This window comes from Schizosaccharomyces cryophilus, assembly GCF_000004155.1.
Source record: "Schizosaccharomyces cryophilus OY26 unplaced genomic scaffold supercont4.2, whole genome shotgun sequence".
Classification (NCBI taxonomy): domain Eukaryota; kingdom Fungi; phylum Ascomycota; class Schizosaccharomycetes; order Schizosaccharomycetales; family Schizosaccharomycetaceae; genus Schizosaccharomyces; species Schizosaccharomyces cryophilus.
This window is the reverse complement of record NW_013185625.1, coordinates 752,160-768,895: the sequence shown is the minus strand read 5'-3', so window position 1 is coordinate 768,895 and position 16,736 is coordinate 752,160. Positions and strand designations below refer to the sequence as shown.

General features: G+C 38.0%; 6 protein-coding genes across 6 annotated transcripts; 4 read left to right on the top strand and 2 right to left on the bottom strand.

Annotated features, from left to right (window-relative positions):
• Positions 1-86: 86 nt before the first annotated feature.
• On the top strand, positions 87-733 carry SPOG_01881 (Elf1 family transcription elongation factor; the record flags this gene model as incomplete). The annotated part of the gene is made up of 4 exons (XM_013166987.1): positions 87-152; positions 237-253; positions 307-377; positions 576-733. The coding sequence occupies 4 exons, from the start codon at positions 87-89 to the stop codon at positions 731-733; spliced, it is 312 nt and encodes a 103-aa protein (XP_013022441.1).
• Positions 734-1,113: 380 nt separating this feature from the next.
• SPOG_01880 (uracil phosphoribosyltransferase) lies at positions 1,114-2,115 on the top strand (the record flags this gene model as incomplete). Its single annotated transcript, XM_013166986.1, has 3 exons — positions 1,114-1,283; positions 1,487-1,963; positions 2,058-2,115. The coding sequence occupies 3 exons, from the start codon at positions 1,114-1,116 to the stop codon at positions 2,113-2,115; spliced, it is 705 nt and encodes a 234-aa protein (XP_013022440.1).
• On the bottom strand, positions 2,074-2,710 carry SPOG_01879 (uncharacterized protein). The gene is made up of 3 exons (XM_013166985.1): positions 2,537-2,710; positions 2,401-2,471; positions 2,074-2,327 (listed from the first exon to the last, which is right to left on the bottom strand). Exons 1-3 carry the CDS (start codon positions 2,607-2,609, stop codon positions 2,247-2,249), a joined length of 225 nt encoding a protein of 74 aa, XP_013022439.1. The 5' UTR covers positions 2,610-2,710; the 3' UTR covers positions 2,074-2,246.
• A 179-nt stretch (positions 2,711-2,889) lies between these two features.
• Positions 2,890-4,777, bottom strand: SPOG_01878 (AAA family ATPase Rvb1). The gene is made up of 2 exons (XM_013166984.1): positions 4,619-4,777; positions 2,890-4,559 (listed from the first exon to the last, which is right to left on the bottom strand). The coding sequence occupies exons 1-2, from the start codon at positions 4,760-4,762 to the stop codon at positions 3,333-3,335; spliced, it is 1,371 nt and encodes a 456-aa protein (XP_013022438.1). The 5' UTR covers positions 4,763-4,777; the 3' UTR covers positions 2,890-3,332.
• Positions 4,778-11,308: 6,531 nt separating this feature from the next.
• On the top strand, positions 11,309-15,145 carry SPOG_01877 (ribosome biogenesis protein Rrp12). Its single transcript, XM_013166983.1, has one exon. It carries the CDS (start codon positions 11,348-11,350, stop codon positions 14,846-14,848), a length of 3,501 nt encoding a protein of 1,166 aa, XP_013022437.1. The 5' UTR covers positions 11,309-11,347; the 3' UTR covers positions 14,849-15,145.
• A 190-nt stretch (positions 15,146-15,335) lies between these two features.
• SPOG_01876 (60S ribosomal protein L3) lies at positions 15,336-16,684 on the top strand. The gene has a single exon (XM_013166982.1). The coding sequence runs from the start codon at positions 15,421-15,423 to the stop codon at positions 16,585-16,587; it is 1,167 nt and encodes a 388-aa protein (XP_013022436.1). The 5' UTR covers positions 15,336-15,420; the 3' UTR covers positions 16,588-16,684.
• The last annotated feature ends 52 nt before the right edge of the window (positions 16,685-16,736 follow it).

Sequence of the window (16,736 nt, the reverse complement as noted above, 5' to 3'; positions counted from 1 at the left end):
TTGCACTACCCTTCCCCCTCAAAATACGAAAAGGTTGGTAAGACTAATAAAACTTCCACCGTAAACAAACACGCGGTAAATCAAATATGGGAAAAAGAAAGGCGAGTAAAAGAATTCGCCCTACGAGAAGGGCCGCTCCTTTAGAAACGACAGTAAGAAACGCTTTTACATAATAAAAACCATTCTCATCTGCTAATAGGTTCAAGTTTACGTGTTTATTCTGCAACCATGAAAAGAGTGTTAGTTGCACTTTGTATGTAAATCGATGGATTAAAAAAGAATTACAAGGGACTAATAATGGATTAGAGATAAGCAATCCGGTGTCGGTAACTTGCATTGTAAGATTTGTGGCCAAAGCCATCAATGTATCATTACAGGTAAGAAATATTGATTACAGAGCCAACACCAGTACTCGAGCGAATTTATGGAGATTTATTTTTATGAAAGAGAAATGGTGTTGAGAAGCGATGAAATTTGGCGTCAAACGATGGGAGCTGCATAAGTTTGGATGTTATTCTGATCACCTACGAGAGAGTTGGGAAAGATAGATTGAAAATACTAACGTTTCATTTTAGCTCTTTCCGCACCCATTGATGTGTACAGCGATTGGATTGATGCTTGTGACACTGTAGCCCACCAAGCTCAAGATGATAAGGGTGGAGATGGAAATGGCGCTTCTGCCGATGTACGTGCAGACAATGAAGGTAACTATTCCGGCGATGAAGGTTATTAAGGATTCTGGAAGGATAAAATATGGCAACCTTGAAGAAAGGTCTCTCGTTTGAACACCTTTCAAAGAGTGAAACTCTAAAAGTTGCGCTATACAAGGACCCTTCCTTATGCCTACTTTTTGAATCTTGACATGTAGTTTTTGGACTTACAATACGTTCCATTGGAATATTTCTATTGATTTCTTTCTCATACACGCTCCTTCTTATGCTCGTTAATTCTCCCAGAGTCACCCAGAGCTTAAATAAGGAGTGTGTTATAACCCGGTATACGAAATAAAAGAATCCTTCAGATTTGTTATTTCTGTTTACGCATTGCAACGAAGACTTCTGATTTGTTTCAGGTTATTTTCCTAAGGAAACAAGAATCCTACCAAGACCCAGAATGTCGGCGTCAGACAATCATAAAAATGTTTATGTTTTGAATCAAACAAATCAATTAAAAGGGTTGTTTACGATCATTCGTGATCGAACGAAGCCTCGTGTAAGTATTTATTTGGACGCTGAACTTAGCAGCGACACCTACTCTGGGAATGATTACGCTGTAAATGATACGTAAGATGAAGCGCTAGACAATTTTTGTACATAGAATTGAATAAAAAGTCTTCTTAGGAAAGGAGTTCATGAAGCGAATGGAAAAGAAAGCAGGTTTTATTACATGGTTTATTGGGGTTTCCTGCGTTTATTTCAGCTACTGGATTGGAAAGAGAACTTTTCTAACGAAATACGTAGTCAGAATTTATCTTTTATGCTAATAGAATCATTCGTTTAATCGTGGAAGAAGGGCTCAATCATCTGCCAGTTTCACCGGCACAAGTGACGACTGCACAAAACGTGAAGTTTGATGGTGTAGTTTTTGATGGAAGAATCTGTGGTGTTAGCATTATGAGAGCCGGCGAAAGTATGGAGCAAGGTTTGCGCGACTGCTGTCGTTCGGTGCGTATTGGCAAGATCTTAATTCAGCGGGACGAAGAGTCTCAAGAACCCGTCCTTCATTATAAAAAACTTCCAGAGGATATTGCCGATCGTTATGTCTTGCTGCTAGACCCAATGCTTGCTACTGGTGGTTCTGCCATGTGTGCCATGGACGTTCTGATTGGCATGGGCTGTAAGCAGGAGCAAATTATCTTTCTTAATGTCATTGCTTCTCCGGAAGGCCTCTACAATGTACACCAGCGTTTCCCAAAAATTCGGATTGTCACAGCTGTCGTAGATGAAGGTCTTGACAGTAAAGGGTAAGATTAGGTTCTGATAGGTTACAGACAAATATCCTTGGTTTTGTTCTTTACAAGACTTTTTTTGAATACTTTACTAATCCAATTGTTTTAGTTATATTACTCCTGGACTGGGTGACTTTGGTGACATTTATTTTGGAACAAAAGCTTAAATAAAGATATCTGTTTACATAGTATCATTCGTATCTCATTAAACATTTATGTTTTTCATCGTTACAAAAATAAATATCAAAGTTTGTTTCGCAAAAATTATCCTGTTATAGGAAGGATATTCCAATAATTCTTATGCTGCGAGTTGACGATTTCCAGAGACTATATCTGCTCCATGTTGTTCTCGCTCTGTCCAAGAGGGTCTTCGGCGAATCTGATTCAGATATTCTTAGTATAATTCGTTCTTTATTCGTTTCGTTTTGTTTGGCCTTGGTGTTTCTACTTACCTCTGGATCAGCAGTCAATTTATAACCCATGGTAAAAATAGCTGTACATCCAGCCGTTCCAATTAGAAGAACTAATATATAGAAAATCGTTGTAAGTCTTGTTCACTCTTTATAGGCTATATAGCTAATTACATACCTAGTGGTTTCAGTTCCATAGGTATCTTCTTGAACGCATTGTATGGCCTCATAATCTTATTGATCATACTCATTCTGATTTATACTTGTTGAAAGTGGTTTATGGTTTCTGGTTTCATTTCAAATATAAATTAAAGACTATATTTACCTATCGTCATCATGCCTTGTGGCAAAGGTATTTTCGTCAATATAATTATTGTAGGCCCATTAACACTTCTAAATATAGAGAACCTTATTGTAAGTGAAATCATTCTGTTAGGAATGTCATTTTGAGTAATAATTTGTAGAAGTAAATGCTCGTTTGGGCTAATGCTTGGATGATAATGATAATTTAAGCGTTTTGTTTCGAACAGATAACTTTCGAATAAATTCTTTTAATTTATTAAATGGTCTAGCAAAAACTAGAGACTTGATTTACGTTTCTAGCAAAAGTGAATGGAAGTAAGTAAAATATAGTGACGATTACAAGAAACTATCAAAGAAAAGAAGAAAATCAACAATAACGCAAGACTTTTGAAAAGAAAATGACGCAGCTTGGTTGCAATTGAAAAGGAGCATTATATATTTCTAACTAAAGTTTTCTTCGAACATACCCATCCATTTCATTTAGTAAGAATAAGTTCATTTAGTAAAAAATAAGATCCTTTCCTTACCAACACAACGGTTTTAGTTTTTTTATACACGCATATAAAAGATGTATATTCTTAATAATTTACTCAACATTGCCAAAAGGAAGGACCATGCTCACTCAAATCCTATATCCCGAATTTTTCTTTTCTCTACCCTTGAAATCTGTTTTACTGCAGAAATCCTGTAGAGGTTTGAGAAACGCGAGCTGACCGACGACCATCCAAAAACAAGTCATAACACTCATCAATGTGCTCCACAGTAATTTCTTCACTACTATGCAAGTTTGCAATAATGCTAGCTGGGGTCAATAGTTGAATAACATAGCGTAAACTAGACTTGGCTCCTTCCTTTGCTAGTTTGTCAAGACAAGCATCGCTGAGTTTGATATTTTCAACCTTGGCACGAATTTCCAAAATGGAGCGAATCTGCTCTTCCGTGTAGGGTAACGTACGAACAATCAACAGACGGTCTAGTAAATCGGTAGGGATGCCATGAGGTGCTTGAATGTCTTTAGTACCACGAATTGTGCACATGCCTCGGTTGGATGCAAAAATGACGATAGGAGAAATAGTACTTTCTAAGGCTTGGTTTAAATAAGTAAAGCATTCGATGTCCAACATGTGGACTTCATCAATAAACAGAACACCAGGAATCAATTCTGCAATTCCTTGTTCGATGTATTTATTGACCACTTTGTTGATCTCAGAACGAAGCTTATCGGTAATTTCCGTCTTCTTTGGTTTCATGAGTTGTCCCATCATGGACATAATGTCCTGGCCACCTTGAGGACGAGCATTGGCAATATCCAAGTCGTGTAATGTGACATCTTGCACAATTTCTTTACGTTTGTGGACCTCACCCTTGGGCATAGGAACGTATTCTTCGGCTTCAAGATCAAATTCGGTCGCATATGCATCGCTTCGACCAACGCGCTTGACCGCACCTGTATTGGCTTCAATGTAAATCACATCTCCCGTAGAGACCTGTTCCTTCTGCAAAGATTCATAGATGCTAGGGTCAAGCTTTAGTTGCTTGGTGCCGCGATGAGTTTTGAGTCCCAAAATTACATGCGAAATAGTCTTTCCATAACCACCTAAAGGATTTTCGGCTTCTTCTGGTACTAGTTCTGTAACTTCACCTTCATACACCTCCTTGGTCTCCTTAACACGGAGTCCGATTGCACGACGAAAGTTTTCCATAAGAGCTTCGGTCTTTTTTATTTCACTAGAATACACTTCACTTCCTACCATTGGACAGAAAGGAACTTTGGGTCCCAATTCCTGAGCAATGGCCAAACCCAATGCAGTTTTACCAGTACCAGCACCGCCGGCAAATAAAACACCTCGTCCGCCAAATTTTTTGGACTTAATCAGATCTATAATGATACCACAAGCCTAAAAAATAAGTTAATTTACGAATAGAGAAGGACTCACAGTCGAAATTGTATTCCTACCTCACGAGCATTATCTTGTCCAATAAATCCACCACCAACGCCTTCGCAGGTACCATCTTCTTTTAATCCTAATCCTTTGATATGGGAATGAGTAGTAATCCGGTTTTCACGACCATTTCCTTTCACCTCACTGATTTGTACCATCCTGGGTGTTGTTGGTAAAAAGCAGACCTTGAAGGGCAAACTTGTCATAATGTAGGAACATACTGGAAGAACAAAACTTTGCAAGAGAGCAGAAAAGGATGATTAAAAAGCTCTTATTCTTAAATTTTTATGATATAAAAACATGGTTTTACAAAGTAAGAAATGAATCACCTCAAAGCCAGGCGTTAGTATATAAAAGAAGGGTTCTTTATTGAGGTGCATTGTCTCTTACAACAGTTTATACTTTCCATGTCTCTATTTCCTTTTCCGTTACTAGAGCACTTAGCGACAGATGTTGTTTTCCTTTATTCACGATGATTTTCGATCATATATATGTCGTAGGAGAAGCAACTTCAACTCGTAAGAAGTAACCATTCTAAAAATTGAATAATTCGCTCTCTTCAGTATAGCATTAAGAGCTATGTGGAGTTCTAAACCTAGGTCTCCAAGATTTTTCGTTGGCCGTCATTATTTTTGCTTGGAAAAGCTTTGGCTAGCTTTGGTTTGCTTATGGATTGATCATTGTTTATTTCTATTATACTGAAAACACTTTTCTCGGTTTGGCGTTCTTGGTTATTGAGTAGAATACGAATTTCGATGGTTACATTAAACAAGATTGAGAGTCGTCAGAAATTACCAGTTGTTACAAAATAATGTTTCAAGTTTTAAATCAAAGCATGCAAAGTTCCATTATACGCAGACCAGAACTAGGGAGTTACATTCCCATTGCCAAGATTCAGATGACTTGAAAAATCTTGACGGCCTTATCTTTACACTATGAAGAGAACAAAAACAAATCGTTTTCTTCAATTAGCGAATTGATTTGAGGACTTTACAAAAAGCGCTTCCTTTGCATTTTATTGACATGATTAGATTTCGATCGAAAAGTCATCAAGATTTTCTTAAGTTTATCCAGTAATTGCTAAGGCATTAAATGAAAGAGAGGAAAAAGACTCCATACATGGCTTATCTGTTTTCTTCCCACTATTTCTCCCTTAATGTAAACAAGCATTTATCCCGTAGGAAAGGTTACTGTCTGTCTCATATGACCTTTTTAATGCATTCTGTCAATGGAGTAAGACTTGGCTTACAAACAGTATGTAATGCGTTATTGCTAACTTACCTTGAAAGGTGTCAAGTGATTCGAGAATTGTTAGTTCTGCTTTTTTAAATGTCTTGTCTTTGAGGGAAGCACATTAAATGAACTACTCTCAAGAACTGTGTTTAGCGTCTCTGTTCGCTTATTTTTTGGTTTAAGTAAATCACCAAATAGACATTCAATTTTTGACTTTTCAAAATAGAAGCCGTGGTTGTAAATATAACATAAGGCAACAACAGTATGCGTGATTTTATGTGTTACGCACTCACTAAGGAACTGAGTTCCTCCTACCTCTACTATAGGAATTCCCTCTAAATACTAGCGGACTAGTTAGAAGGTCATCTACAAAGCATATTATATGCTATGTATAGTCAGCGATATTTACTAAGTTAAATTCTCAGTGAGAGTACCCTGTCTACTTCATCATCGTGGAAATGTTCAGTGACAGATCCTTTACTTTTTTATAGTCGGTTTGTCTTTCAGGACGTATATTGGGTCCTCATTCGTTCAAATAAAGGAATTCAATAAGTGCCCCCATTCATCGTTCCAGAAAGAGTTAGTGAGCTTTTTTTATCACTCGTATATATGGACTTACGCTGTAATTCTATTGGGATCTGGTTGGTACTTTCCGGTATATATTACACTAGGCCAATCATTCAGTATTTGACATGATAGACGACGGACTGGGGAGCACAGTTAGCAGAACGAACAAATAAATGAAAAAATTACAAAGTAACGTTATGGTATAATGCAGAGTTGAAGTCTTTGATTGAGCATAAAATAAAAGCTTCTTGCTGATACTTGATGGAAGTAATAATTCCCTAATATAATTTGAACGTACGAAAGTAGTGTTTTGTCATCGGGTATATCAGTCCCGAATTGTTATTATAATATAGACTGATACACAATTTTGGAATGTAGTTATTACAGTGTAATTCTAGTAACGTTCTAATTATGCCTGGTTTTAATTAGATGTACCAGCAAAATAGTTTATCAGCTCGACCAGCAAATTCTTCCTAACTGAAGGTTTTGTCAGAAAACGTTCAGGTAGTATACAGTTTTTCTAATTAAGCAAATAAACAAACATTCATAACTGATTAATGAACCGTATACAATCGGTATTGAGACTTATATTTCCAGTTGATACCTTGATTTGATTTAATTCAAGAACATAGTTTGTGATGTTATGAACGTTAAGTGATAATATTAAGGGTTTGCTCTGGAGTTTTTTAGATGAAGCCATCCTTTTGCTCTAAATTGTTGCTTTTCCTGTTTTCTTCTAACAATGTCCATTGAAGTCTACAGATACAGTTACAAAAAAGAAAAAAAAATAGAAATTCGTCTTGACATTATGGAGAAAAGTATACAATAAAGTATAATTTTAAGAATTTTTTTATACTATTACTGCTGTTAATTTTAGTTTTTTTACTGATTATTCTACTTTCCCTTATGTCCAACCGAAGTAGCATGTTACTGCTTGGGTAACGGAGGCAAAGTTGTTTCCTATTGTAAGATTCTCATTACATTAGTGTCATTGTCATGTCACGATAGGTTTCTTGGTAATATTATATATATTACAATACACTACTATAAGAGCATATTTTTAAATATTAGCAAATGCAATAAGACTAAAGGATGAGATATTACAATTGGTAAACGATACAAAGAAAATACGATTTTAACAAATCGGACAGCCTTACGGAACGGAAGTCTTATAGAAAAAGAACGTTTGTTTTACAAAGAGATAGATTACGTTAGTTGTCTCAGTGAAGATATATAAACTATGAATCTACAGTCGGAATTGTTCAGATTGGAAGATTCGACTGGTCTGGCTAAATAAGATCGTCTTCCTACTTTCAATTTAGTTAACCAGATCCCTGGACATTAATACCATTTATATACGCAGTAGAACTAAGTCCAATTAACGTATACAATTCTACAATCGTAAAGATATTAATTCCACTTGATTTTTATTCTCATAAACCGTGAGAATTATTAACGTGACAAATTATCTTCCAATCTCAAGAGTGGAAATTATTGCAATAAACTTAAATAAGATAAATATAGGATGCAAATAGACCCCGAAAACACTGGGAGTGGATACTTCGCTAACCAAATGGAGATGCAAATGCGCAGCATGCAAAAGGAATTCAGTAAACAAATAAATGCCTTATCCCAAGAAATTACCTCATTGCATCAAGAAAAAGCGGAAGAAAAAATGAGCCGAAAGGAAATCGACGAAGACTATATCCCAGAAAAACCTATGGACATTATAGCTTTGGTACATGAAAAATATGGGTCCAGAGCAGATTCCTATTTAAATATGATTCACCCGCTCAATCCTGGAATATTCGAACCATCTGAACAATCCGCAGCAGTTTTTGGAAAAAAACTCCAAAGTATTTTTGATTACATACCTAAAGTATTTCCATCTGATCGCGAGAAAATTGCGTTTTTATATTCCAAATCTCCAGAAAATTATCAAAGACAGATACAAGAATTGGTGAAGACTCAAGGACCTCAGAGGACCTTCAAGACGGTTTTTGAACAAACGTTTCTGAATGAGAGAGAAAAATCTTGGTTTCATCCGATTCCTAAATATTTAGCAAAAGGAGCTCGTGGTGAGTTAGATGTTGATGAAACTCACAAATGGCTCGACGGATTGGACATGGACACAATCAAGAAAGTTGTTGTATTCACGTTTCATTCAAATTATTTTAGAAACGAGCTCCTCAAACATAATTACGAGCATGACAACCACGCAGCAGCTGTAACAACAGTAAATAATCAGGTTCGATATAACAAGGTCCAAAAATCAGAGAAAAGTTACCATCCAAAGTTCCGACCTAAAAAATTTTTTCCTAAGAAAGAACTTGAAAATGTTTCTACGTTAAAGCATTATGATCCCAAACGAGAAACTAGATTAGAAACTGATGCTTCTGACTTTGCTATCGGAGCTATACTCTCACAAAGGCAAGACGATGACCTCTATCATCCATTTGCTTTTCATTCACAGACATTTACAGATCGACAACGAATTTGGCCAAAGTGGGAAAAAGAAGCGTATGCAATTATAGCAGCTTTACGCAAATGGTATCAAAATCTAGCAGATACTGAAAAGCCATTCACAATTTTAACGCATCATAAGAATCTAACAACCATGTTTACCAACATCAAAGCAGATACCCGTAAAAAGACACACAGATGGGCAACTGAGATGGAACTATATAACTTTGAAATTATATATCGACCAAATCGAAAGAATGAACCTGTAAACTCCATATCACGGCGTCCCGATTATAAGACGCAAACGATTAATAGTATAATAGCAACCGGTTATCTTTCCAATATTTTCGAACATGTGAGACGAGAATATTCTCATCATAAAAACTTTCAGAATATCCTCAATGGCACATATAATAATTCTCGTTATACTGTAAAAAAGGGTCTTATTCTTAGCAAACGAGGACAAATTATCATCCCAAAGATACCACAAATGGTACAGTTAATATGTACCAAATTTCATGATCACCCTGTTACTGGAGGACACCGCGGAAAACTTTCAACAACTAACAGAATTCGGGAAAAGTTTTACTGGAGAGGTATGACTGCAGACATTCACAATTATGTAAAGAACTGTGATATATGCCAGCGACATAAGCCAAGAAATCATCAACGCTATGGTCAATTACAACCATTGCCTTTCGCGGAGCAGTCATTTAAATATTAATCTATGGATTTTATCAGCTGTTTACCACTTTCCAAAGGAAAAAACACAATCCTAAGAATTGTTGACCGTTTTACTAAGATGGCTTGGTTTGTTCCTTGTACCGCAAATAACACTTCGGAAGAATTAACAGAACTTTTCGATCCACAATCTCATCCTTTTACGGATATTCAACAGACATTGTATCAGATCGAGATCCTCTCTTTACTTCTGCAACATGGACACAATATGCCAAAGGTCATAATATAGACCTCAACTTTTCTTTAGGATATCATCCGCAACTAATGGTGAAACAGAACGTGTAAATCAAATCCTGAAAACATATTTACGATGCTATTTACATAAGCATTTGCATAACTGGTCAATTATCTTACAAGAACCCGGCTTTGCTATCATTCCGCAATATTCTGCTATAAAGATGACACCAATGATTGCAGCATTTGGTGTACAACCAGCTCTTACCGATATGGAAGAATAGATACTGCAAGGACTTGGTATGAGTCATACAACTGCCAATACAGAATCAATTATCGAAATACTCGAACGAATAAAGAATGCAAATGAAAAATATACGAAATATCTTAACCAAAAGACAATTCCTCCTCCAAAATTCCAAATAAATGACGGTAAATTTGGATTTTTCTATCAGACAAGCAAGCTCGAACCAACATACGTTGGCCCTTTCAAAGTCGAAGAACTTATAGGAGAAAATAACTATAGACTAACTTTTCCCCAGTCGATACGAAGACGTTATCCTGCTAGTTTTCACGTATCCGAACTCGAACCATATCATACAGATTTGACAGCAAATAAGTTTATGCATAACATTGTGATTGACAGAATTTTAGATGTTGACAAACTCGAAAACCCGTCGCTTTATTATTGCTCGTACAGTTTACCATCAACAGATCAAGAATTACACTCCATCACATGGATACCACATGATATCGTTCGACGAAAGGCAACTTATAAACTCAGAGAATTCTATCAACGCGCTTCTTTACGGTAAGAAGTGCAACAAAAGTAAGATTCTTTCATAATTTAAAAAAGGGAAGTAAAAGAATCTTAGGAAGGGAGGTGTCACGATAGGTGTCTTGTTAATGTTATATGCATTACAATATACTATCATAAGAGCATATTTTGAGTATTAACAAATAACATAATAACTAAAGGACAATAATATTACAAATAGTAAACAAAGCATAGAAAATACGATTTGAACAAATTAGACAGCTTTCGAAACGGAAGTTCTTTAGAAAAAAAAACTTTGTCTTATAAATAAATAGATTACGTTGGCTGTCTCAGCGAAGATATGTGTGTCTACAGTACGAATCTTTCAATCTGAAGATTTGACCGGTGTATCTAAATAAGGTCATCGAAACACTTTCTAATTAATCAGATCCCTGGAACTTACTAGCGTCTATGTACGTAGTACAACAGGGTCCGTTTCACGTATACAACTCTACAACCTTGGTTATTTTTCCATTCGATGTTTATTCTTATAAACCGTGAGAATTACTAACGTGTCATAAATCGAATTCATATTGTTTTTCAGTTATGTTACTGTTTATAAATACAAACTCCAAGTATCGATTCTGCACACCTGCTACCTAGCTTACCGTTCAACGGTACGATACGGTATGTAGAATACTGCGCTTTTACACGCATATCAGTAAAAAGGATTCTTTCTAGGGAAAGGCGAGTTTGATTTTACCTTCAGCACAAAACCCAGGTATTTCTTAGGGATTCTTTATCCTCAATGATTCAAGTTCATGGGTCCTTAGAGAATGATCTCCGTAAGCTCCGAACTCTTCCCTCCAAGGGAGATATCAATGAGTTTGACATTCTGGTGAGCGCAATTGAAAGCTCGCTGGAGGAGCAAAAAACGAATGCCTCACCAACCGCGTATTTGATTGCTTTACTGGCACTCATTAAAGAAATCAATGACTTAAACAGGAGTATGCGGATTCAGACGTTCCAATTACTGGAAGTAATTGTAAAACACGTGGCTCCTAATGTTTTACAGGCTAAACTGCCGCACATCATGTCGGTTCTTGTTCCTATCGTGAACAGAGAGGAGTCTAACAAGGCCTTTTTTGTACATTATTTGAATGTCATTGAACGACTTTTAGTTGCTCAAGACTATAGTTCTTGGATCAAGGGTGATTCTTGCAAAACTGCAATTTATATTCTTCTCTTTTTTGCTTTATCAACAGCTGAAAAGCCTAGAACTCGCGCATTGCAAGTTATTTCCAAGGTTTTGAAATCACCACCTCCGGGTCCTGTTTTCGAACACCCCGCCATGAAGTATGTTACTAGTGAACCATTACGTTTATTGGAAGCTCTTTCCGTGGCTAAAAAGTCAAAGACTCCCGCAGAAATTCAACGCCTTAATCATGGCCTTCTCCTTGTTCGCACAATCTGCTTGTCTGCCCCCTGGCCCTCCGCATACCTTATGAAATTATGCAACGTTTGCACTCAAATCATTGAACAACGCAGTACTCAGTCTATTCACCTTGTTTTTCAAATATATGAAGGTCTCTGCAAGAAGTTTTCTGATACTACAAATTTCGAAGGATTGCGATTGGCCCTCACCACTCTTCAAAAACTTCAACCCTCTGAGTATGATTCTCAACTTTTGGTCCCATGGTTGAAGGCCATGAACAGTGCCGTTGAGTCTCTTAATGAACTTTCCAAGGCTGAAGCTGTATCGGACTGTGTCGCTAGATTCTCTCGCGTCTTCACTTTGCTTGAGTCGGATTCTGTGGAAGTGCGTTTAGAAGCCGCTACTACATTATGCACCATAATTAGTTGTTTAGACGGTACATCAGAATCTCTTCCCATTGCATCCCAATTATGTAATCATCTATGTGATGCTCTAAAAAGTGTTCACTATCGTTTTGCTTATCCCGAGTGTTTTCAAATTATATCTCGGTTATGCGAAACTCTTGGAAAAGCTTCTGATCCTGTTTTGATTCCAGCTTTAAAACTTATCGATTACATTCGTGGTGCTGAGACATTTGACGGGAAGGTTCTAGCAGATGAGGTAATTGGTTCTTTTGTCCGCGTCCTTGGACCTGAAACTGTTTTGCGTGTTCTTCCTCTAAACTTGGAAATGCAGACTGCCAACGCTGTTGGGCGGGCTTGGCTCCTTCCAGTCTTGCGTGACAACACACTATTTACAAACCTTTCACATTTTAGTAGCTACTTTATACCTCTCAGTGGGTCCCTTTATCAAAAGGTGTTGGATATGGATGATCTTGACAGCGTTCCTGCAAAGCTATACCAAACCCTTGTTGATCAAATTTGGACATTGCTACCTGGTTATTGCTATCTTCCAGTTGACTTACAGCAAGCCTTCACTAATGATTTTGCCGGTATCCTTGTGAATGTTTTATATGAACAAGTTAGCTTGCGATCAGTAATCTGCAATAGCTTAACCTTATTGGTTGAAACAAACCATAAAGTCGCAAACAATATTCCTCTTCAGGTTGCCGTTCCTGCACCGTTAGATGCTCAGGAAGCTTCTCAGAACCTGCAATATTTGGGCAGTATTGCTTCCAACTTTCTCTCTGTTTTATTGAATGTTTTTTCCTCTACTTCTTCTCAATACCGTTACCCTATTTTAAAATGTATTCAAACGTGGCTCTCCATCTCTCCACCCGATACCGTTTCTTCTGTTTATAAAAAGATTACGGATCTTCTTCCTAACAGCTTGGACGAATTAGCTGGCTCTTATAAAATTTCGGGTGATAGTAGTGCTACACCTATGGCTTATTCTTTGATGGACTTGCTTGTTGTTTTATCCCAATTTTTGAACCAGGAATACTGTCCTGCATTGTTTAATTATGTTCAAGAATTTTTAAATCACCAGGATACAGCAATCCAGAAAAAGGCTTACAAGCTGTTGTCTGCTATGTTACGTACAGAGTTTGGTAGAGAATTTGCAGCTCAAAATATGGTTAAGGTCTTTGAGTTACTTTTTAGTGTCTCTAATCGGGTCGTTTCATCCACCCGTAAGGATCGCTTGGTTAGTTTAACAGAGCTCTTCAAGATTCAATCTGATGAGCTTAACAGCGTTATTCCCAGGGTATTACCGGAAGCAATCATTGCAACCAGGGAAGTTAACGAAAGGGCTCGTTCTGCTGCCTTCCAACTTCTGATGACTATCGCTGCCTCTGCGGTAGAATCCAACCTTTTTGGGGAATCTACACCTGTAAGAGTGGAGAAGTTCCTTTCAGTCATTAGTGCTGGTTTAGCAGGTTCATCCACCCACATGATTAGTGCTGCTATTATTGCAATTTCAAGTGTGGTGCTTGAATACAAATCCTATATCACTCAACAATTTTTGCTTGAGTTGATGAATACTATGAACTTATTCATGAAATCTGCAAATAGAGAAATTGCAAAGGCAGCTATTGACTTTACAAAGATTGCTAGCTCTACTTTGCCTCCAGATTTTGTTAAGCCACTTCTTCCTGAGCTCATCCCCAATCTATTAGCATGGTCTCATGAGAGCAAAGGTCATTTTCGTGCCAAGGTTAAGCATATATTGGAAAAAATGGTTCGAAAATTTGGAGTTGCAGCCGTAGAACCATATGTCCCAATTAATGACAAGAAGCTTATCTCAAATATACGGAAGACACAAGAGCGAAACCTCCGTAAACGCGGCCAGAAACGCGAAGAGAAGCCTGTAGCAGCCGTGCCTCGTAAGAGTTTTGCTTCCGCTTATGAGCAAGCCGTTTACGATACGGAAAGTGAAGATGAGGAAGAAGATATGGACGAATCTATGGAAGATACCAATAATGCTAGAATGGAGAAATCGTATGTTAAAGAAGATGATGAAGATGAACCTTTGGATTTGTTGGATATGGAAGCCATCTCCAAGATTTCGTCTACTGATCCCTCAAAACAGACGAATCGCAAGCCAGCGGCTCCTAGCTCTTCATTTAAGTCGAATGAGGAAGGCCTTTTGTTGTTTGATGAGTCTGAACCAGAATCTGATGGAAATGAAGGATTAATTGGTGCAAAAGAGCATGCTGAAGTTAATCGGCAATACATGGAAGCAGTTTCTGGCGAAGCAAGCTTCCAACGAGGATTAAATAATAAGTTGAAGTTTAGCAATAAGCGTGTACGTGATGACTTTGACGAGGATATGGAAGAGGCTGATGGCACGAGTTCTTCTAAGAAATCACAGCAAGCTAGAAAGACATTCTCGAAAAACCGAAGCAAGAAACAGAAAAAACCAAAAGGTTATTAAATAGCTGATGCTTACAGTCTATTTTCTATTGTGTCCTATTCCGTTGGTCTTTGTCTTTAGATTACCATTGGCTTATTTTGTTTATTCATACGCTGGGTACATTTCGGTTGGGTTTAATATGGTTTTTTGGAAATTTGAAAAGGGAAACAATTCTAATTGAAATCTAATAGAAAAAAGGTTCTAAAAACAGAACCGTGGTCCTGATTTTATTTTTTGTGTACGACTTTTATGTAATAGTGAAAAGAATTGTAAGTCTTAATGTTGTCCGTGTGCCATCAATACAACAACAGTAGATCGGATGAATTAATCGTTTTGAGATATTCCATATCAAATAATGTTTCACATAAAAAAGAAACTTTCAAACGAATATTCTACAAATCTCAACTAAAAAGTATTGACTATACAATCTCATTGCATTTCGTTATGCCACGTTTTACTTCGTTATAAAGGTTTGAAAACATGCAATACAGCGCATTTCAACGCGGTAAAAAAACCAGTCACAAATTTGTGCCGACAAATTTCTTAATGTCGTAAAAGTGTCCTTTACAGAATATCCTCACCAAGGTACCACCATGTCTCACTGTAAATACGAGCATCCTCGTCTCGGTTCCCTTGGCTTTTTGCCCCGTAAGCGTGCTTCCCGCGTTCGCGGTAAGGTGAAGGCTTTCCCCAAGGATGATTCCTCCAAGCCTGTTCACTTGACTGCCTTCCTTGGTTACAAGGCCGGTATGACTCACATTGTCCGTGACCTTGACCGTCCTGGCTCCAAGATGCACAAGCGTGAAATCCTTGAGGCTGTTACTGTTATCGAGACTCCTCCCATGGTGGTTGTTGGTGTTGTTGGTTATGTTGAGACTCCTCGTGGTCTCCGCTCTCTCACTACTGTTTGGGCTGAGCACTTGTCTGAAGAAGTCAAGCGTCGCTTCTACAAGAACTGGTTCAAGAGCAAGAAGAAGGCTTTCACTAAGTATGCCAAGAAGTACTCCGAGAACACTCAATCCGTTTCTCGTGAGCTCGAGCGTATCAAGAAGTACTGCTCTGTTGTCCGTGTCCTTGCTCACACTCAAATCCGTAAGACACCTCTTGCCCAAAAGAAGGCTCACCTTATGGAAATTCAAATTAACGGTGGTTCCGTTGCTGACAAGGTTGAGTGGGCCCGTGAACACTTCGAAAAGACCGTCGACGTCAAGTCTACCTTTGAGCAAAACGAAATGGTCGATATCGTTGGTGTCACTCGTGGTAAGGGTGCCGAGGGTACCACTGGCCGTTGGGGTACTAAGCACCTTCCTCGTAAGACTCATCGTGGTCTTCGTAAGGTTGCTTGTATCGGTGCTTGGCACCCTGCTAACGTCCAATGGACTGTTCCCCGTGCCGGTAACGCTGGTTACATGCACCGTACCCAATTGAACTCCAAGATCTATCGCATTGGTGCTGGTGAAGACGACAAGAACGCTTCTACTGACTTTGATGCCACTGAGAAGCGTATCACTCCTATGGGTGGATTCGTTCGCTATGGTAGTGTCAACAACGACTATATCATGTTGAACGGTGCTACTCCTGGTCCCGTTAAGCGTATTATGACTATCCGTAAGTCTCTCATCACCCATACTTCCCGTAAGGCTTTGGAGCCCATCAACCTCAAATGGATTGACACTGCTTCCAAGTTTGGCCATGGCCGCTTCCAAACCCCTGCCGAAGCCAAGCAATTCATGGGTACTCTCAAGAGAGATATTGCTTAAAGTGTGGTTTGTCAATCAATAAATATTTGGTGTCTGTGTATGAGTTTCTGTTTCTATTGTAAGTATGTAAGTATGTAGCTAATGATACGTGTGTCGCATGGAAGAGTTTGAGTTGTTGCATATGTCGTATACGAAGTAGTTCCAATTTT

Bases quoted from the DNA above. Each gene is read 5' to 3' on its own strand.
- SPOG_01879 (XM_013166985.1), bottom strand. From the start codon at position 2,609: ATGAGTATGATCAATAAGATTATGAGGCCATACAATGCGTTCAAGAAG. The intron at 2,472-2,536 runs GTATGTAATTAG...TCTATATATTAG, and splicing joins TATGGAACTGAAACCACTAG to TTCTTCTAATTGGAACGGCT. The intron at 2,328-2,400 runs GTAAGTAGAAAC...TATCTGAATCAG, and splicing joins AATTGACTGCTGATCCAGAG to ATTCGCCGAAGACCCTCTTG.
- SPOG_01878 (XM_013166984.1), bottom strand. From the start codon at position 4,762: ATGGTACAAATCAGTGAGGTGAAAGGAAATGGTCGTGAAAACCGGATT. The intron at 4,560-4,618 runs GTAGGAATACAA...CTTATTTTTTAG, and splicing joins GACAAGATAATGCTCGTGAG to GCTTGTGGTATCATTATAGA.
- SPOG_01877 (XM_013166983.1), top strand. From the start codon at position 11,348: ATGATTCAAGTTCATGGGTCCTTAGAGAATGATCTCCGTAAGCTCCGA.
- SPOG_01876 (XM_013166982.1), top strand. From the start codon at position 15,421: ATGTCTCACTGTAAATACGAGCATCCTCGTCTCGGTTCCCTTGGCTTT.